The sequence below is a fragment of the Fukomys damarensis genome, unplaced genomic scaffold (genome assembly GCF_012274545.1).
Source record: "Fukomys damarensis isolate Sample0158 unplaced genomic scaffold, DMR_v1.0_HiC HiC_scaffold_24, whole genome shotgun sequence".
Lineage (NCBI taxonomy): Eukaryota > Metazoa > Chordata > Mammalia > Rodentia > Bathyergidae > Fukomys > Fukomys damarensis.
The window spans coordinates 56438991-56461173 of record NW_022900936.1 but is presented as its reverse complement, the minus strand read 5'-3'; the positions used below and the strand labels follow the sequence as shown (position 1 = coordinate 56461173).

Here is a 22183-nt window from a genome sequence, read left to right as displayed (position 1 = left end):
CCTGGGCTACACAGTGACTTCCAGATCAGTCTCAACTACACAGGGAGACCCTGTCTCAAAAAAAAAAAAAAAAAAAAAAAAAAAAAAAAAAAAAAAAGACCACAAAGAGTAGTGAGTTGTAACTATGCTCCAGAAAATCTTTTCAACAGCATCATAAGGAAATGCCTGGAAATTTTCTCATGGATGGTATTTCATGAACAACACACAGGTCAAGAATGTGGATAACTAGAATTAATTTCTTACATCTTTCCTATTCTTACTGACAATGGCATTTGATGGAAATAGTGCCAGTAAAGTGGTGGTCTGGGAGCCTATCCACCAAATTCAAGTTATATGAATACCAAGATTTAAGATTTAATGTTTTAAGCTGAAGTTCAATGAAATTTCTTCCTGCAAACTACTAAGCCTTATATATCACTGTTGTTCATGCTCAAACGTGAGCACTCACAGGGACACCACACTCCAGCACCATGATCAGTGCTCCCAGAATTGTAATCTTGACTCCAACCCCAATCCTAGCCTTTCACAAGTCATAGAAGGGCTTTCATCCATTCTCCATCTGAGGCTTCAATCTCTACCAGCATAGCAGCCAGGGAGAAGAGTGGAGATAAAGAGCTTCTGAAGAAAAATAAGGAGGAAGCTCTGAGAATGTGGTCAGTAATCTGCTTAGATAATATTTCATGAGTGGCAATGAAGATCTAAAAGAATATTAAGGTTAATAGATTATTTAGAGCAGTTCCACAGCATTTAAGACTAATGAACAAACAGAAGTGGTTTTAGTAACTAACAGGAATCTTGTCATTTCCTGGAAAAGCAAATATCAAATTATACAACTTCAGTGAAATACTCCACTTTAAAAAGTCAGAATGAAAAGTGAATGATATTATTTTTGTACCTATGATCCAACAGATTTCAAGTAAGTTTAAATTTTACACTTTCTTTTCATTCCTAGCTAGAAGGTCACCTGTCCCTTAATTGGCAAAGGAAGACAGAGCTTCACCAATGCCAATCCAAATGACCCTAAGACACCCTGGTCCTAATGTAGCAGGGATCTCTGTGTTCCATCCACTCTGCAATGCTGCCCTTCTCTACGTTCTCCGCACAGTCTCCCAGATGCACCTCTCTGACTTGAAAGCCCAACCTTTACTTCCTCAGTAAAGCTTACTCATCTCTGATGCTTCATATTCTTTTTTCTTTTACGAGTAATACTGTTTAAAAATGTGTGACATACAACTGATCTCCCTGTCCTCCCGCTATCCAAACAAAGAGAAGTCCGGTGAATTGACTGCCCCCGTCAGAGAGCTTCTTCCCACAGCCCAATGCCAGGGGTATGGTCAGTGGCCAGAGGGCACCACTTGAGATTGCAGGTTGGGCTACCTTACCTGTTTCCATGGAAGCAGTGGGCTGCAGAGAGAAGCCACTCCCTGGAGATGACCGAGGCACCACAGTAGGCAGATCCGACAAAGTGGAGGCTGACCTGCCATGGCCAGGCCCCCTCCTGTGAGTCTGCTCCCCCAACTATTCGGTGCAGAGATGAGGAAGTTCTGCTGCAGCCTTTAATAGGGCGAGGGTCACATGACTTAAGGGCAGACTTAGAAGAAAACTGGTAATTAGGTCAGGTTTAGTTCTCGACTGGGAACTGACTCACCAAAGTAATATGAAATCTCCTGTTTATCTACACAAGAGGGAATCTATGGGTGTGACTGAAACCAGCACCAGCAGTCCATTCCTCCCCTCCCTACAGCAGGCCCTACTGACTTGGCGTCTCTACATAATGATGTATGGGCTCAGAGTGATCTGTGCTAACGGGTGGACTGATAGGAATGGCTGCTCGTGGGTTTAGGTTGCTGGGTGGGGAGAAAGAGATAAATCCTCAATATTCCAAATTTGAAAATGCTTTTAAAGTTGTGCTGATTTGAGAGAAAGCTTTGGGGAATTTTAAATCAAAGATAAATACAAACTTACTAGGAAAATCTAGTTATCAGAACAATCACTTTCCAATGCTAATAGTATTGATAAGGATATGACTAACATGTTGCCACATGGTCAATTAAAGGCCACATGACCAAAAAGACCATGTGGCAGATCACAGTTATTGGTTCTCAGATAAAGAAAAGACCAAAACTAGTTATTGTTCATATCATAAAGAATAGCTGAAAGTCATCCACTGAGTCCCAATAGTTCTTTTCTCACAAATTATTTTAAAATCTTCCTCCCTGTTCTCTTTATGTATCAACGCTTTTTATCAAAGGAGAAGATGGAATAAAACTCTAGTGTTTTATCTCTGAAAAACAATTTCAGACTCAGTTCAACAGTATTTATCATTACTCCCTGGGTCAGTGGCGACTTTGGTGAGATGAATTATACCAAGAAGGTACTAAAAATGGAAAATGGATAAATGAAGATGAAATACAAGAATCAAACAATTTTCAACAAATTTCTACTCACTACAGCTATCTTCATCACTTCCGTCTGGACAATCCACTATCCCATCACATCTTGCATTTTGCTTCTTAAAGCAAATATCATTGTCACACTTAAATGTTTTGTTGGTGCATGGAATGCCTGAAAAATGAATAAAAGAAGCAAGTTTTTTCTTTTAACCTAAAAAAAGATTTGAGCTAGGGACACTGAATTCTGCAAAGGGTGAATTAGCCACCAAATTGCTATTTGATGCTCAGAGAGAAACCAGCAGAGAGAAATGGAGTGACCTCACATCGACCTTGTCCTTCAGCTAAGCAGAGCCATGGGAAGACAAGCAGCAGGCACATGGGTTTGGAATCATCCTACTGCCTCTCCTTTCTTCTGTAGATGGGATGCAAAGGAGCAGGCCACACATGGCCACTTTCTATTGCCTTGGTTTTTTTTTTTTCCTCTAAGAACATTTTTTGAGCATAAATCTCTACCATACTCAGTCCTTTTAAAGCATTAGAAAAAAAATGGATAAGTGCTGCAAATTATACTGCATGTGTTCACAAACTTGGAGGTTTGCATTTCTACAGGGTTAGAACAGATGTCTCTCCATGGTCTCTGGAAAGTTCCTCTGTATCAGGTCCTCGGTATCCTACAACCTCAGTAGTGCTAAAAGCAAGGAAGCAATGCAAAGCTGCCAGAATGAATACAGGAGTACACGCAGGCATAACTTCACCCAGTTAGACAGACCAACTGTCTTACTTTGTCTAGGACTGAAGGGATCCCCAGGACAAAGGAATTTCCATTCTAACACTGGAAAGGTTCTATTGGAACGGAGACAGGAAGATGATCACCCTAACGCAGCAGATGTGTTTTGATTATGATTTAGTAATGTTCTAGAGGAAGAGCAGAGCACTGTGTGAAACTCCCTTCCTCACTCTGCGTGCAGTTGTGCTCATCCTGGCCATTCTCACAGTCCTGGAAACCATCGCAGACCAGAGGGCCAGGCTGCCAGAAGTGGGTAACATCACAGGCAGGTTTGATGGTCACTAGGATAAGAAAAGACAGAAAGCTCATGAGCCTGAGACATCACATCACTGTGCTCTCTGAAAAGCAGTGCTTGTCTAATGGTGCAAATCATTAAGATAACAAAGAATACAGAGAATATATTTTCCTTGAAACTGACACTCTTGTGAGGAAAATAAGGTATTTAAACTTCAATGTAATTCCTAGTACCTGAGTTTGTCAGACCCATTTCTTTGCTCTAGAATAAATTTGTTAAGCTCTGGTGGTGGTTTGTTTAATTATAATTAAATGCATCCTAAGTAATCTATTCCAAGGAATATTAATATCATAAGCTATTATCTAAATTAAACTTGTTTAACTTTCTACAGAAAGAGGAAATATACTGAAATTGGGAATTTTGTCTTATTCACCTGAACTTTAAGCCCTCGACCAAACAGCAGGCACTCACTAAAGGTTTTATTTATTTATTTATTGGTATTGGGGAATCAATCTTGGGTCCTTGCACTTGTGAGGCAGGCAGCGGAACCACTGAGCTAAATCCCTGGCCCACAGTAAAGAGTTTTTGAATGAATTAATGAATACGAGATCTTAGAGGACAACAGACATGTGCTATGTAAGAAAACTCTTTAAAATTAGTTTATTCTGAGAGATATATTTTCCAAAGTGGTAAATACCAGTGTAAATCCATAACATGTTTCTTCTTTGAAATATTTTGTTTAATTTCCTTAGGCAAGTGGTAAGCACAGTGTATTTAGCAAGCATGTTTTAGAAGGTGATACTTCCTTAGTCATTTCTAGGTTTGGGGTTTTTATTTATTTATTTTTTTTAGAATCACGTTTCATTCTCTGTGCCCATTTATTTGAGTAGTATCACCTGACTTATTTTGCACCCATGCCCTCCAAGGGACAATGGGAGAATACTACTGCCCTGAAATAGTTGGCTAAGTCTCTGTGTGTGCCCACCAGATGCCTATAGATTAACTGCAGAAAAATGACTAAATGGCACATAATGATTTCCCAAAAAAATCTTCCTCATTATAAAGTTAAAATAATAATCAATATTTAGAACATCAAAGAACAAAAATGTAAAAAAGAAAACACTTCAATCACTATATAATAGCAATTACTTTCTTAAGAAATAGAAGACAATGAATCCTTAAGAGAATTTAGTTTTGTCAATATATAAAGGTGCAGAGTCACAGGTTATTTTTTATGGACATAATTTTTCAGTTAGTCATAGTATACTAATTACAGTATTTCCCCAGTACTGACAGTAGTGTCACATTGCCCATTGAATTATATTCCCTATATTACTCTCATCAACTGAAGAAAGACTGAACAAGGTACAGGTAGTAACAAAAAAAGAAGACAGAGATTTCCTACCCAAGACAGAAATGTCTGGCACCCCATCCCTTGGTCATGACCAATGTGGTATCAATGCAGACTCTGCAGGTTAAAAACCAACGAAGAAAAACTGATACTTATTTACAACAACACCTGTGCTCCATAAACAAGAATGCCGAATTCTTTGCAGATTCTAAGCGAAGGATCTGTGCTTTTGAACAGGATTGTTGTGTTTAAGATTACGGTAGATTTAATTATTAGCCACAGATCTTCACTGTCTGTGGTCACATTGACGTACCTCATCTTTGGTGTGACCCCAGGGTGGGTGGGGTAAACTTCCCTGATCCTTGGTTTTGGTCTTAGCTAAGTGGCTTGCTTTGCACAGTGAAATATAATATGAGAGATTCTGTACTAGTTCCAAGCCCAGACTTTAGAAAAATAAATATCTCCTCCTCTGCTTCTGTCACTGCCAACCACTAGTCCCCTGGATCAGCAAGAGAAAAAAACCCTAAAGAATTGATCAGATCCCAACCTGTGTATGTCCAAACTCAGGAGGAACCAGCTTTTGAAGCAGGGCCAGCTCACTGAGCTCAGCCTAGCTCAGGCACCTCAGAGAGTATGGCCAAGGATAAGTAATTGTTTTAAGACACTGGGTGTTGGGGCAGTTTGTAATGCAGCAATAGGCAATAGCTACAAAAATTAAAGCTGCAAACCAGAAGCATCAATGTTCCTGAGAAGTTAATCCTTCTTAATGAGGTCACAGTAAAAGCTTTAATACCTACCACAGAAAAGTTCATCACTTTCATCAAAACAATCATTCACTCCATCACAGCGCTGAGACTTAGGGATACACAAACCGGAGGAGCATCTAAAAGATCCAACAGGACAAGCTATAGCCAATAAAAAATGGAAAATCTTGGGTGAGTCCTTAAAATTCACCAGACCACATTAGCAACAAAATACAAATTGTTAAGTGGTTAGGGATTTGGCAAAGTAGCAGGATTAATTAATTATACAATTTCTCCATCCCATCTAGGCTATCAGTAATTAAAGGAAAAAAATCTTAAGTAAGCAAAGAAAAAACTGAGTGAGTTAATTTATGGAAACTTTGAGCAAACACTACATCCAGGTAACAGGCACAATCACACTTCTGCTACCTCCATAACTCTGATTCAGCTTTGTATCATTGTTTTAGACTTAAAGACAAGAAAGCTAAAAGTAGCTCAGAGAGGCCAGCATTCTTAGTACACAGTCTTTAGCCTCTAAGGCCATTACAAATGGACTTCTGAGGTCTCCGAATTCTCTGTGATCAGATACATTATTTCATGGACTGTTAATTACATTTTCAAGGGAGCTGTGCTCCAAAACATCTTAGTAACCACTGATCTTATAGAAAGTCCAGGACTCCTACCTCTTATCTCACTGTCCCTCATTTTTTCCACTATGATCAGGCTCCTTATCAAAAATCCATTTGCTGCCTGGATCTCAATAATTAATCCCAGACTTCTAGATAAATGTTATAGAAATGATAGATCCTGCCTTTTTTCATACAGAGTGATAAGAGAGGTCAGCTACTGTCTCAATAACACACAATGGAGTTAATAGGTGATCTGCTAGAAAACGGTCATGGTTTGAAAGAACAGTTAGAAATTGGAGGGCTCACTACCCCTGTGTCCTTGCTGAAACTTATGACGTTCTGGCATTCAGAGTACACTATTGTGATTCCAGAACAGAGACATGGCAGAGAAGGACATGTTCAAAGGAGCCTTTTCTCAAGGAACATTCTCATAGAATTCTCAGTGAGTAACCGTTACTTTTACCCTTTTCAAGCGTGTCTAGAATTTCTCAAACAAGTCTTTTACTCTAGTGACTCCACTGAGACATTCCTGTTCTGCTAACCACTTCCTTGGCCACTACTCGAGTGGTTTCAGGGTCAGCGTCAAGTACAACATTCTGAGGGTTGGTATTTGAACTCCCAACTGACCACCTCCCTTGTGTATCATAAGACAAAGAGAATCAAAACTGTTTGCCTCAGATCCACTTAGTGTTGGTGTAAACATCTTATTTCCAAAGAATCATGGCTAGCAAGAAATGCAACAAACCAAGAAATGGTCCTATTCTGTTCTTTGGGAATGATGTGAGCAATTATATTTCAACTAGAAGTCATTAATGTCCAACAGTTAAATTAATTTTCTACAATTTATAATATAGCAGCAATATATAATTACATATGTATATTTGTTATCTTTGTATTAAATTTTTTAAAAATATGCAATAGGAAACAACAAAAATGAAGTTGTATTCATTCCTTATGTTTTCAACGTTTAGGAGTACAATGTTGGCTTACATTTTACCGCTTATTAGGGCTTTCTAAGGAACAATCCCAGGCTTACGTTGACTTATGTTGTAACTGCCATATTCTACCAGGAGTGGCTTGTCCGAAAACCTTGAACTGCACCGGAGCTGAATGTGAACCAGGGGGCTGGGCACACGGAAGATCGTCTGGTGATCCATGTAAGAGCCACAGTACCTGAGAACAGAGTCAGGGAGAACATGTAGCTTAAGCCTCTGTCAGTCGCATTCCTATTGATGATAAATTCGATAAAACTTTGGTCAGCCAGATTTCAGGAGCAGAGATGCGTATGGGAGAGCTAACGATAGTTACCCATCCTACGCTCTGCGATTACAACCCAAGAACCGCAGCCCCTCAATTTTCTCCTGTGCTAACTCAGCAATAATAGTACTATCCACCCGTGGCGTTCCTTGCCAACAGCTGTAAGCAAAATCACAGATTGAATTATTCCAGTCCTTCCACCTCTTTTAGTATAAAAAAATTCTAGTAGGAAGAATTGCCTACTTTTGTTCACAAACTTCTTTGCACAGCAGAATTCTTGAGCTCGAGTTGAAAATATGCTAAGAATACCATCGACACTTGAAGCAAAAGGCATTGTTTCAATCTCAATTGAAAATTGATGTGCAATTCAGGGCTTGTCCCTTTATAATATTCCCCTACCCTGATCTTTTTCCCCCTTACATCTCATCATCTGATGCCACCAGAATTTTCAGTATCTTTTTTAGAAAGTGTCCCTCTGGTGAATAATTTTTATTATATGAGCACTGCGGTTAAATGGAGCACACATGGTCCTATTACTGCAAGCTCATAAGAAAGTCTTTCACCTCACATGGGCAAGGTTTTTCCCAGGGTGAAACTTGCAATGTCTTCATGGGAAACAGAGAGCAAACACAAGGCTTAGCAGTGACATCTTCCTTAGAACCTCTAAATACCCTCCACACGAGACCCCCAAAGTTCTTGGAGACCACATACATGTTCTGTGGATCAGATAATGGCATTTAGAAGCACTTATAGTCTATGATTGTAAGGCTCCAGGGAGGGAAGCATTTACACATAAATGTGATGGGCTGATAGGCCAGCTCCTGGGATAAGAGGAGAATACAACAGCTGCAGATGGCCACCTGGTCAACTGGGAGGCAGAGGCTAAGGGACAAGCCAAGCTTTTGGAGCCAGAGGCTGGTTAGTCATCTCAGGCTGCGAATCCTATGCTCTGAAGACAGATGATTACATCATCCATGTCTCACAATGACTTCCCCCCTCCATTAACTTTTTGTATTTTCTTGCAAAGATGAGCCCCACTGGGGTGTGTTAATGAGGAATCAAGAAAGGGATCTTTTCATCCATGCTTGGGTTACAGTGTAAATTTGGGGGCATTATACAATGGGATATAATGGTGGCTTATAGAAAGAAAGGGGTAAAAAAGGGAGAGATTGGGAAACCCAGCAAGAGTCGGTTGACATACACAGACGTATAACAAAGAAAGTGAGATGTAAAGAAGGGACATAACTTTTAAAAGTTCAAATGTAAGCAAGTAGAACCAGGATTTGGAGACAAATCATGACTGATGCTAACGGGACACATTTTGGGAAGGAGACTAAGAGACAGGGGGAAGGGGGAAAATGAGAGACAGGAAGAAGACATAAAAGAATTGTCTCAACTCCCTGTGACAAATGTAATCATTAAGTACTGCAAACGCTGGTACTGAGCGCTACTGAGCTACATCTCTGGCTAAAAGGCCTTCTTTTTAAGCTTTGTGATCCTGAAGTCTTAGAAAACACATTATTTCTTCTGGGTTCACACACTGTATCTAGTTGCCTTGAGTTACAGACCCGCTTCTTTGTTCTGTGAGATCCTTAGGCTCGCTCCAGCCTGCAAGATTTACTTTTTCCTCCTTCCCCTTCAGATCCCCAGTTCCCTTAAGCAACTCCTTAGTGAGGTGTCTGATTAGTTAGTTCAATTGGAGCCTTTCCTTTCCAGACAAAAAGGACTGATAAGGGAAGGGCTGGGCATTTTAAATCCTAAAGGCATAATTGAACCTGATAGGACTTCAACCAGCCTAAAAGACTGGTCCTTCAGGGAAAGCCTGAGGCAGAGAGCTTTCTTTTCTGGGGTTGGCTTGGGAGGAGACTGCTTCTACTTGTAGCAACACATCCTGGTGGTGGATGCTTTTACTTAGAGGGAAAAACTCTCTCCTTTTAAAGGCCCTGTTCTGTACCAGGATTGCAGCTTCACAGATTTGAGTGCTAGATCTCTGTTTTGATTAAGTACTCAAATGCTGTGTGGGGTTCATTCCATAGTATTTATCCTCCAATGTCATTTCCCAAACAACCTTGTTGCTTACATTTGTAATATTTTTTGATGTGTAGAATGCATTGTTTCATTCAATGTTTTTTAGCAAACCCTGTTGAATAAAAATTATCGCCACATTTTACAGACTGAAAATCAAAGAAATTAAGTAATTTGTCCTAGTAATTATAACTACTAATGGTTGGAATTTGAACTCAGATCTCTAACTGCTACAATATAGCCCTTTGATTCAATTGTGCTGCCAAAAGGAGTATAGGCTACATTTTAATAATGGATCCAAGAATGCTTTCCAATGACCTATTCCATGGAGACAGGACCAGGGACTATTTTGCCGGTATTCTAATCTAAAGGATCTCAAAGAGGACTGTTCAGGAAAAGCACTTGGAAAGGGAAGATTTCATTCATGCAATAGCAGCAAGCAAAAAATTAACAAGCACTTCTTTTAATATCACAAGATTCTTCTGAGAAAATGAACTGAGAAGCTATTTTGCTACCAAGGCAGGGCATTCAGTTTTTTAAAATACTGATTCAGCTGAGTGCCTACTGAACGCGTGTTAAAGTTTCAGAAACAAAGGAACAAAATTTAGGGGAGAAATTAAGAGTGAGGACTTACTAGGTTGATTCAGGAAGCCCAAGAACCTACACCGCTCTGAATTTCTTTCTGATCAGCTTCACTCATTCCCCAGAATTCCCGTAGAATCCACCCAGTCCAATGAGGCCTCTCTTATCACACAGCATTGCCTAATGGCCTCAAACTCCTGTACCATAATTCCTATGTTTTACTTTCCGTATAGCTCCATGACAATGAAAATTTTATCTACCAAATACTTCTATAAAGTGTACAAAATACATATTGATAGCCCAGCAGCATCAAGCAGAGGTAAGGCAGAAGCCCTAAGACATGGATGGGAATCCTGCTTCAAACCTGCAGGGGCCGGTGGCCTTTTGCGGTTACTGAACTGTTCTATCCCTCAGCTCCCCTCTTTTATGGAGTAGTTTTGTTTTTGTTTTTGGTACCAGGGATCAAACTCAGGTCCTTGTGCTTTCGAGACAGAACCACTGAGCTTCATCCCCAGCCCCAGATCCCTTCTTTGCAAATAACTACAGGCAAACAGTTTGAGGCAAGGAGCTCAAGGCTGTAAACTTTTCATCAGAGTTCTCATAAAACGAAAATCACTTACATGTGCTCATTGATTTCCCACCATCCATGCTCACAGCCTTTTGCTCCCTTCTTGGTTATTGCATAGTTATGGAATTTCAGTGCTATCCCAAGAGTTGACAGGGGAGTCTGTGAAAAACAAACATCAAGTTAGAAAAATGCTGCAGTCCAAGCATGCATTTCAGGCTGAAATTTTCTTGCACACTGAATACTCTTTCCTCTGCCTGCTGTTTAAAGGTCTTCTACTCCTGTAATCTCAGGCCTGTGGTAGGGTAAACCAGTTCCCCTGAACAAACCAAGGTCAGGAGATCAAGAGGAAGAACCAAGTGGATAGGCAGATATTCAGGGAGAGGCTACTGGGTCCACTACACATTGGTACCTGTGGGGTACACATCGGTCTCTCTGGAAATCACTTTCCTCCTGTTAGATGACATTGATTTTGAAAACACTAGTTAATAAATGCAAAGAATTTCCTCTGTTGATAAAAACAATAGCACCGTTTCAAGCATCATTTAGAGCATCATTTAGATTCTTCAGATAAAGAAGTGAATTAGCATTCTCTTCATACTAAACCTAGATGTTTCTGAAAGCTATTACTGAATCATCTCTGGCCTTTTCAGAAGAGATCAAAGGAGAAATAGCTGCCCGTGTATATAACAAACACATACACACAGTGTAGTTAACCTTTCTATTGCACTGTATGATATAAGCACATATTATGTCCAACAACACCAAAGTTTTAGTTTTTATTCTTACTTTTACCCAAGAGAGTTTTTTACATTTCCAGAGTTGAATTTGGACTCATACATATTCAAATTTTCTAAATTCACTTTAACTGGATAAAAGATTATGGTTTATATTGCTTTTGATTTTTTAATTCATTAAAGATTTTTTTTTGAGACAGGGTCTCGCTATGGAATTCAGGCTGGCCTCGAACTCACAGCCTCCCAAGTGCTGGGGTTACAGGTATGTTCCACCACTCCCAGCTCATTAAAGATTTTATTGTGATTAATTTATTAATATTCCATGGTCACTTTCATGGAAGCATTCTCTGCTTATGCATACTACTAAACCCATTGGTGTGCTTTAATGTACTTCTCGGACCCATTTACTGTCCTTCACCATCTCTGGCACGAACCAAGCAAGATCAAGAGAAGAGAATTAAAATCTACTTCACCATTACTTACTTTGTTTTGTACATCCCATAGCTTTCTCTTCATATGTATTAATGCTGTGTCATTTGCTGCATGCACAATGGTCATTACCAGCTGCTTGCCTTCTCTTACTTTCAAATCAGGAAAGTTGTTTCCCTAGATTGTGTGTTGCCTGGCACTAGGATTATAAACACTGCTTTCTTTTTATTCATGCTTGCCTGGTATGATCTTGTCCATCCTTGCTATTCAGCTTTGTTGATCCACTTTTTAATGTATTTTGTCTTTTCAAAAGAATACAAAGTTAAGTTTTAGGCAATACTCTGCAATTCAATCCTGCTGTCTTTTTATTTAGATGAATTTTACTCATTGACTTTTATCACTCTGAGAGATGTTTGTTTTTAGTTATGCAACTATTTTATGTGTTATGATTTCCTGTGGTGTATGTGTGTGTGTGTGTGTGTGTGTGTGTGTGTGCGCGCGTGCACATGTGCCCACCTTTCTCTGCCTACCTTCGAGAAGGAATAAATCAAGCATTTTATATTTCTTATTTAAACATCATGGCAATCCTGTTAGGCAAGTAGCCTGAATCTCATTTTATAAAAGGAAATGCTGAGCTGGGAATGGTGGTGCACGCCTGTAATCCCAGCACTCAGGAGGCTGAGGCAGGAGGATCACTGTGAGTTCAAGACCAGCCTGGGCTACACAGTGAGTTCTAGAGCAGTCTGAACTACATAGTGAGACCCTGTCTCAAAAAAACAAAAAAGAAAAAAAAAAGGAAATGCTATAACTAACCAAAAATAAGTAACTTTCTCAAGGTATGGAAATGCAGATCAGAGATTCAAACTCTTCTTGCATTTCTCCGCAGGCCACTTCCCCTCAGTGCACCATGCTGCTTGAAAGCCGATGTGCAGGACTCCTCCTAAGTGGGCAGCTTGGTCTCCTGTGGAGCAAAGGCCTGGAGCTTATGCGAACACAAATCAGTTTGTTCCCAGGCTTGTTGTATTGTTATTTCTCCTTATGAACAAGGTGAAAACTGAGAGACAGTATCTTAGGTAACCAAAATACATTTTACTATGTACAGATGGGTGCAACGGTGCACGCCTGTAACACCAGTACCCCATGGGCTGCAGCAGGAGGATCATGTTCCAGGCCAGCCCGGACTACACAGTGAAAGGCTGTCTCAAAAACACCCAGAACTTTTATAGTGTAGGAATAGCTTCCAGTGCAATCCTCTACCGAGAAACTTGCTTTGGTGTTTATACCATGTTCCATTGCCTCAAAATAAAATAGATTTATATGCATGACCATGCCTCAATCCTGAGATTCTGCATAATGAAAGGAAATAGCACTGCCTCTACTGACACAGAGCGGCACACATTTCTACACTTGCACAGATTGTCTGAAAGCCACTACTGACACTAACCTGCTTGACAAACAGAATGAAAGGGTACAATTCCTCAGTACTACAAACTGTTTTGACAAATAAACAAAAACAACTGTGCTATTTCCTTATACCTTCTGTATTCTCAGTTTCCCTTCTCCACCCTCTGCCTTTGTATTGGTAACTATAAACAAGCAAAGAAAGGGATTCTTTTAATCTGGACCTATGCTATTTAATTATTTCTCTAGTCAGCGATGGCAACAGGTGCTGGGAACATTTTATCCTTCAGTTACCCCTAACTTGCCAGTGGTTGAGTGTACACATCCCAAAACTCACCTCAGATGAGCACAGGGAATTTCTGTGGCGATAAGGCCTGCATATTTTCTTCACAGAAGCAGAGAAAGAGGGGCTCCCTCTTGGGTACTCTCACTGACGCCCTAAGTGATGAAGTGACTTACAGGTCCCCTGCTTCTGTTTGATGGGGCTAAATTGAATGATTTAGGGCTATGATATCTCTAATGAAACAAATCAATGCACCACTCTGTGTGTTCTTCAAGGATTCTGTAACAACATGTATTGGAAAATAAAAGCAAAGGAAAGGGAAGTAAATGTTCAGCTAAGTGACTGTTATAAGGCACAGGGAAGATGGACATCTTCAGAAACCCAGGAAAAGGGTAGAGGCCAGATTTATTTAGAAAGCAGCATGGTTTTATTTGTTTAACCTCCACAGGATGTGGACACAGCCTGGTCTCTGTGAAACAGTGTCTACCTCCAGGTTTACCCCTGACAGTTCCTATCTCCCTCCTCCAGTCTTACTGGCAACCCATTTTCCCTATAAAGCCTTGCTTTTTGGCAGCGTTTCTAGCCCTTAACCTCTAGCAAAACAGAAAGTGATCTGATATTCCTATTCACACCCTGACTAAAAATTCCAGCAACGAGGTCCAGGGATTTTATTTGTAAGTATATGGCTTATCATAGAATCACAATTTATTTTACATCAAGAATTTCAGACATTTGTGGGGAGAAAGGAACCCTTCTCCATTGCTGGTGGGAGTGCAGACTGGTGCAACCACTATGGAAATCAATATGGAGATACCTCAGAGAGCTGGGACTAGAGGTTCCATTTGACCCAGCCATCCCTCTGCTCGGTGTCTTTCCAAATGAATTAAAAGAATCATACCACAGTGATATATGCGCACCTATATTTATAGCGGCACAGTTTGTAATAGCTAAAAGTTGGAAACAGCCCATTTGCCCATCAGTTGGAAACTGGATAAAGATGTGGTTTTTCTATAAAATGGAATGCTATTCAGCCATAAAGAATGAGAAATTAGACTCATTCATAGGAAAATGGATACATATTGAGGATATACTCCTAAGTGAAATAAATAAATCACACATGTGTAAATACCAAATAGTTTCTCTCATGTGAATAAACTGTAATAGTACACAAGATCCTAATGAGATAACTGACATTGTGAAATGGGAAGAAAAGGGCTAAATGTGTAGGGAAAGTGGGAAGGGTAGGGGAAAGGTAATAAGGGAAAAAATATGAGAAAATGAAAAAATGGAAATAAAGTGTTTGTAAATGGGGAGGGGAAGAGGGGGTGAAGGAAAGGCAGGGACAAGGGGAAAAAATGAGAACCAAGACTACCTGTCACGCAAAGATACAAGATCCCAATAATGAATGTAACTGTACTGTATACCTAAAATGTACCAATAAATTCAATAAAAGAAAAAATCAATAAATGCAAAGAACATATACATAGTGGGTAAAACATTCAGCAAAAGTATGAGTTTGGGTTATATTTACATAATAATTTTACCTGGAGTCATTCCAAGTATATCATTAAAATAAAATTTTCCAATAGTTAAAAAAAAAAAAAAAGAATTTCAGACATTTGACAGAGCTTTTCAGAATGGCACCTCTCTTGTTCTGGCTATTATACTAACCTAAAAAGAAAAATATGCTTTCTGGAGATATTGAAGAGACGGAGATTTGCTTTCTTTCCTTTTTCCTTTTCCAAGTCTTCCTTTCATCTATGCTTTCCCTAAATCTCCTCAACCACTGGTCATGAGATCTTTAATGCCTTTACAATCTGTCAGTAAAAAGGGGCCTAGCATCTTAATCTTCTAATTATTTTGGAAATGCTTGTGATAATGACAAATAATTTAAGACTACGTGTCATCAGGACATGGACACCAAGTCTAGATTTGGGGAGAATAAGAAATTATTTGAACTATTTCACTGATATGACTGCACACAAATAATTATGCATGCATCATGCACTTCCTGCCTGAGAATCTTTTCCTCATCTGTTCCCTCACTGCAACATTCTTATCCTGCAGGTCTCCAAATTTAGCTCCCTCATGCTTCTCGGGTATCTAAGCTTCTCTTGTCAATGAGGCTTTCTTTGGCCATCCTATTTTAGATAATAAACCTCTAATTTCTTCCTTTCCAACTTTCTATTCAAGCTATAAAGCCTCTTCCCCGCTTTATTTTCCTCCACAGCATGTCACATACTACACACAACTGTCATGACTCTCTGTGGAGAACTAGCTTTAGGACCCCAATAAATATTTAAATCTGTGAATGCTCAAGTCACTTTATAAAATGTTGTAGTATTCGTATATAACATATATTTATGTATCTTTCCACATCTCTAGATTACTTATAATTACTTTAAATCATCTGTAGATTACTTATAATACCCAATGCCAAGTAAAGGCTGCATTAACAGTTGCTGTATTTTATCTTTTAGGGAACAGTGACAAGAAAGTATCTGTACACTTTCAGTACCATCTGCTGTCAGATGAATCTACCGATGCAGAAACCACAGATACAGAGGAGTCTCTAGATACTAACTTGTTTTTTTGTCACTTGTCTCCCTCTACTGGAGGGTAAGCTCCATGAGTCCAGACTTTTGTTTTTGTTTTTGTCCAGTTTCATAGATCTTCAGAGCCCAGAGTAGTGCCTGGTACTTAGCCCAGAGTAGTTCATTCAAAACCACATAGATGACAAAAACTACATATATTTTCCATTTACATCTAATTGCTGCACTGCATCATAATAATTTTATATGTATACACTGAAAGAGCAAAGGTGACATTTAGTCTTATCACTATATACTACCATAGTTGAACAAAGCACAATAGTCAAGTCTCATATTTAAAAACAGTAACACCCTTATACCAGAGTGGTGTGTACTTTATAGACATTTACAATTTTGTTTGTTTAGGCAAAATATATATTGATAATCCAATTTATTTTATTATTTCTATGATGCAGAAACTATCATTGACAAATGAACTCTATCATAATAAAATAATTGTTAGATCCTGAAATAACCCCTTTCCATTTTTAATACAAATAAACAAAGTAATCTAGAGAAATAAACCCACTGCTAAGAACAGCTAATTTGTCAGTAGAAGGTTGAAATTATAGGAAATTTCACTTCTTGGTTCATATATTTTGATAAGGTTCAAACTTTATAAATTTAAGTGATATTATTTTTTAATTTAAAAAATAAAGATAACAAAAATTAACAATAAAATTATACCAAAAATAGGATAACGTTTTCCTACAATTCTGATAAAACGCAGCTACCTGAAATTTCCAGGTACACTTGCATTTTGGAGGATAGTAGCTCGGATAATATGGACTTGAAATTTTCCCCTCAAAGCTTGTGATTTCTCTGACCAATACTGTGTTTTCACATTCTGAAAAAGATATCCAGTAACACACAATGACTTTCAGTTGTGAAATTATACAAAAATACACTGCATACATTTCTGTAATTACAAACGCACACTTCCTTAATTAACAAGCTGGTATATTTTTGAACTTTTTTTTTTTTAAGAAACAGCACTGTACAGATGTTTAGCTAAAATACTTGTTCTCAAGTTCCATGTTTGTTTTCAAATCCTGTACTTCAGCTAAAGATCTGTGTGATGCTAGGGCTTTCTTTGAAAACATTGTTCTGAACTCTGAAATTCAGCACAGCTAAACAGCACCTCCTCACCAAACTCTAACCTGTGACAGTTTCAACCTCTCTTCTGCACTCTTCCAAGGGCCTACGTCTCTTACATCCTTCAGGTTTTCTTATTTTGAGTTACCTGCTCAACACCTTTATGCCAGTTTACCAGTACTTTATTACATTCACTCTGTTCTCTCTTCTGACTGACTGGGCCCTGCGTCAGTCAGAATAATGACTAATTCCACTAATATTATAACATGGCTTCAGGAGGGAGAAGACTTACTTTGCTCTGGAATGACCTCAAAGTATGCCCGGATTCCTGACAGCCTCCGTATGTAGGGAGACTTAAGTGTCACTAACATGAGATTGTTTGTAGAAACAAATGACATTAGTGCTCTTGTGGGTTCACAAAGTCTGAAAACAGATAACAAAACAAAGTACATGAACAATAGGCCACTTGAGGACAGGCCTCCAGCCAACATTAGTTCCCCATGTTTCCAGAGTCATCTACCCAGTTCTCATGAATCGGTCTCTGCAGCCAGGTCTTTACCGGTTAGCGGCCACAGAGTTATGCAAATGAGATGGGGCTGCAAAAGGTCCAGAAATGTTTTGTTCAGTAGCTACCACCAAAGGATTGTCTTGGATGCCTGTCCCTGGCACCTCTCTGAGTGCAAATAAGGTATAAAGGCAGGATATGTAATCGCTAAGGTCATGGGTTCTGTAGCAGGAATACTGCATTCCAAAATCAGCTCCCCTGATGAACTAGATAAAAGATACCAGGCAATCAAGCAACTAAATCCATGGAAGTGCCCCTTCCCTTCTATGAAATGGCAGTAGTAATAATAGTATGCTTCTCAGAAGATTGTGGTGATGATTAAATGAGATAAGTCTAGGGCCGGGGATTTAGCTCAGTGGTTCTGCTGCGTGCCTCACAAGCACAAGGACCAGAGTTCGATCCCCGGTACCAAAAAAAAAAAAAAATGAGGTAAGTCTAAAAAATGTCTGCAAGTGTCAATTAAATCTAGAAGTTTTTTGGCTCTTCAATGTAGAGTATCATATCGTCAGCAAATAATGACAGTTTAACTTCTTCCTTTCCTATCTTTATTGCTTTAATTACCTTCTCTTTTCTAATTGCTATGGCTAATGTCTCCAGAAATACATTGAAGAGAAGGTCAACACCTAAAAATCAATAGCCTTTTTGTACACAAATAACAGACTCACTTAGAGAGAAATTAGGGAAACAATTCCTTTCACAATAGCATCCAAAAAAATGAAGTATCTAGGAATCAATCTAACAAAAGAAGCAAAAGACCTCTTACACTGAAAACTACAGCACTCTGGAAAAAGAGATCTCAGAGAATATAAGAAAATGGAAAGATCTCCCCTGCTCCTGGGTAGGAAGAATCAATTTAGTGAAAATGGCCATACTACCAAAACTGCTGTACAGATTCAATGCAATGCCAATTGAAATTCCAACACTATCTTTCACAGAACTAAAACAAAAAAGAATCTAAAAATTCATTTGGAACCATAAGAGACCTAGACTAGCAAAAGCCACCCTAGGCAACAGACACATGGCAGTGGGTATAACAATTCCCAATTTGAAACTATACTACAAAGCCACTGTGATAAAAACAGCATGGTACTGGCAAAGAAACAGACCTGAGGATCAGATGTACTCAGCTACCTCATCTTTGACAAAGGAGCTGACCATCCCTACTGGAGGAAAGATAGCCTCTTTAATAAATGGTGTTGGAAAAACTGGATCTCAACCTGCCAAAGATTAAAACTAGACCCTTATCTTTCACCATGCACTAAATTAAAATCCAAGTGGATTAAAGATCTAAATATTAAAACAGAAACACTAAACTTGTTGGAAGATAAGTTAGGCAGAACTCTGGAAGACATTGGCATAGGAAAAGACTTTATGAACAAATCCTCAGTAGCTTGGGAACTAGCAGAAAGAATCAAGTGGGATCTCATCTTGTTAAAAAGCTTCTGCACTGCAAAAGAAACCATCAACAGAACTAAGAGACAACCTACAATGTGGGAAAAATTTTTTCCTAGCTGCTTCTCAGACAAAAGACAATTATCTAGAATATATAAATAATTCAAAGCAATCACCCCCCCAAATATAAAGACCCGATTCATAAATGGGCCTCTGAAGTGAACAGACATTTCTCAGACAAAGAAGAAAAAGCAGCAAGTAAATATATGAAAAAATGCTCCACATCACTGGTCATTCGAGAGATGCAGACGAAAACAACACTGAGATTCCAGCTCACCCCACAACGAATGGCTGCTATCAAGAAATCACACAATAACAAATGTTGGCTGGGTTGTGGGGAGAAAGGAACCCTTCTCCATTGTTGGTGGGAGTGCAGACTGGTGCAACCACTATGGAAATCAATATGGAGATACCTCAAAGAGCTGGGATGAGAGGTTCCATTTGACCCAGCCATCCCTCTGCCAGGTATCTTTCCAAAAGAATTAAAAGAATCATACCACAGTGATATATGCACACCCATGTGTATAGCGGCACAGTTTGTAATAGCTAAAACTTGGGAACAGCCCATTTGCCCATCAGTTGCAGAATGGATAAAGAAGATGTGGTTTTTCTATAAAATGGAATGCTACTCAGCATTAAAGAATGAGAAATTAGATTCATTCATAGGAAAATGGATACATATTGAGGATATACTCCTAAGTGAAATAAATAAGTCACACGAGTAAATACCAAATAGCTTCTCTGGTGTGAAAAACTATAATAGTGCATAAGATTCTAATGAGATAATTGACCATGTGAAATAGGAAAAAAGGGGGGAAATGGAAAGGGTAGGGGAAAGGTACTAAGGGAAAAGAAAAAAACATGAGAAAATGAAAAAAGGAAATAAAGTGTTTGTACATGGGGAGAGGAGGAGGGGGTGAAGAGAGGGCAGGGAAAAGGGGAAAAAATGAGAACCAAGACCTGTCATGCAGAGGTACAAGATCCCAATGATGAATGTAACTGTACTGTATACCTAAAATGTACCAATAAACTCAATGAGGAAAAAAAAACCTTACTTTTGGTGTGTAAATAGGAAGGAAATGACTAAAGGAGAAGTGGAAGAAAGGAAATAAGGGAAAAGAAAAAATGTCAAAAAAGAAAAAAATGGAAACAAAGTCTTTGTAAATAGGGTAGGGTGAATTGGGTGAAGGGAGGGCAGGGGAATGGAGAAAAAAATAAGAATCAAGATACATCAGGCTGGGCGTGGTGCACACGCCTGTAATCCCAGCACTCGGAAGGCTGAGGAAGGAAGATTGCTGTGAGTTCAAAACCAGCCTGGGCTACATGGTGAGTTCAGGGTCAGTATCAACTACATAGTGAGACCCTGTCTCAAAAAACAACCAAAGGGAAAAAAAAAGATTCAACATACATCATGTAAAAGTACAAGATCCCAATGATAAATGTGACTGTATTGTTTGCTTTAAATGTACCAATAAATTTAACAGGAAAAAAATTTTAAAAATAAAACTCACCTTTAGGGACAGTGATTTAGCTCAGTGGCACTGTGCCTGCCTCTCAAGCACAAGGTCCTGAGTTCAATCCCCAGTAAAAAAAAAAAAAAAAGAAAGAAAGAAAAAGAAAAAAAATCTAACCTTTCAAAACTTACTTTTATACTTTATAATGTTGAACCTTTAAAATGCACATTGATCACCAAAATATAAACACATGTGCACATACCCAAAATAAAATACTGTGACATACATAAACACTGTTAAAATAAAGAGGTAATTTACATATTCTTTTTTTTTTAATTTTTTTGAGTTTATTGGTACATTTTAGGGATACAGTACAGTTACATTCATTGTTGGGATCATGTACCTTTACATGGCAAGTCTTGATTCTCATTTTTTCCCCTTACCTCTGCCCTCCCTTCACCCCCTCCTCCCCTCCCCATCTACAAACACTTTATTTTCATCTTTTCATTCTCTCACATTTTTTTCTTTTCCCTTTTTGTTCTTCCCCTACATATCACACAATTTACATATTCTTAACAGTGAAATAAAAAGTCACAATTTATTAAGAAAGCCTGTTATTATTAGCATTATAAAGTTATTGAATATTAAGCACCCTTAAATAGATTTCTACTTTTAAGTAAAAATATTAGGATAGAGATAAATATGTGTATGTACATATATATATGAAAAAATTATGCTAAAATGTAACAGAAATTTGTTCCAGGCAGTGAAACTATAAAGTAATTGATACAATTTTCTCTAACAGATCTCATTTTCTACCCCAAACATCTGTTATCTTTGTGGTAAAAAAAAAGTTTTACTAATGCTATGTGATCATCATAGAATATTTGCTTTTTATTGGAACAGCAGACTTTGTTGTCACTGTAATAAAAGTACAACTAGCAAAATACCTGTCATTTTTAGATGGATTGGCTAAAGTCCTTGCTTTTCTCATTGCGAGAGACTGTGTGTTAGAAGTGCAAAGCAAACACTGGTTCCAATGAGCTCTGACAAAAGTACAAAAATATAAGGGTGAAAAATAGGGCAGAGGTCAGCCTTTGATTCCATAAATGTACACAAAAATGCTTTCATAAAATCCAAGGGGAAGGCCGGGGATTTAGTTCAGTGGTTCCCGCATCCACCTCGAAAGCGCAAGGACTCGAGTTCGATCCCTGGTAACAACAACAACAAAAAAACCTTTTCACCCATCAACAAGAGTGCTTGCACGCATACCTGTACAAAACCATGCTCCGGATTGGCAAAAGGGCATCGTAAATGGTGAGTGAGTCAGTGACACAGCTGTCAGCTTCCAGTTGAACGGACTCGATGGTGAGACGAATCAGATAGCCCACTATGGCCACCAGCTTGAAGTGACACATCAGCTGCCCGGAGGTTGCGGAGACCTCCAGAGGGTAGCGGAGAGAGGAATGATCTGCGTAGAAGTACTGAGAGCAGCCTTTGTCTGTGGAGACAGTACTTGCCTTTGACTTTCGTTCTATTTTCTCTTTCTAGATTTATTTTTCTTGATTTTCTTTTCTTTCTTTTTTTTTTTTTTTTTTTTTTTTTTTTG

At 38.8% G+C, this 22183-nt stretch overlaps 1 protein-coding gene across 4 annotated transcripts in view; it reads right to left on the bottom strand.

Annotated features, from left to right (window-relative positions):
- Tmprss7 (transmembrane serine protease 7) overlaps positions 1-22183 on the bottom strand; it is a 33413-nt gene that overhangs the window by 4774 nt on the left and 6456 nt on the right. For 3 of the 4 annotated variants that reach the window (XM_033755935.1, XM_033755936.1, XM_033755934.1), the window contains 9 exons: positions 21847-22075; positions 17396-17526; positions 16743-16855; positions 10623-10729; positions 7175-7311; positions 5564-5671; positions 3351-3461; positions 2449-2565; positions 1383-1554 (listed from right to left, as the gene is read on the bottom strand). In XM_033755935.1, coding sequence (XP_033611826.1) covers positions 1383-1554; positions 2449-2565; positions 3351-3461; positions 5564-5671; positions 7175-7311; positions 10623-10729; positions 16743-16855; positions 17396-17526; positions 21847-22075 — 1225 coding nt within the window. Of the gene's footprint in view, positions 1-1382; positions 1555-2448; positions 2566-3350; positions 3462-5563; positions 5672-7174; positions 7312-10622; positions 10730-16742; positions 16856-17395; positions 17527-21524; positions 21621-21846; positions 22076-22183 lie in introns of all 4 variants that reach the window. The other variant, XM_033755937.1, reaches the window with a different exon arrangement.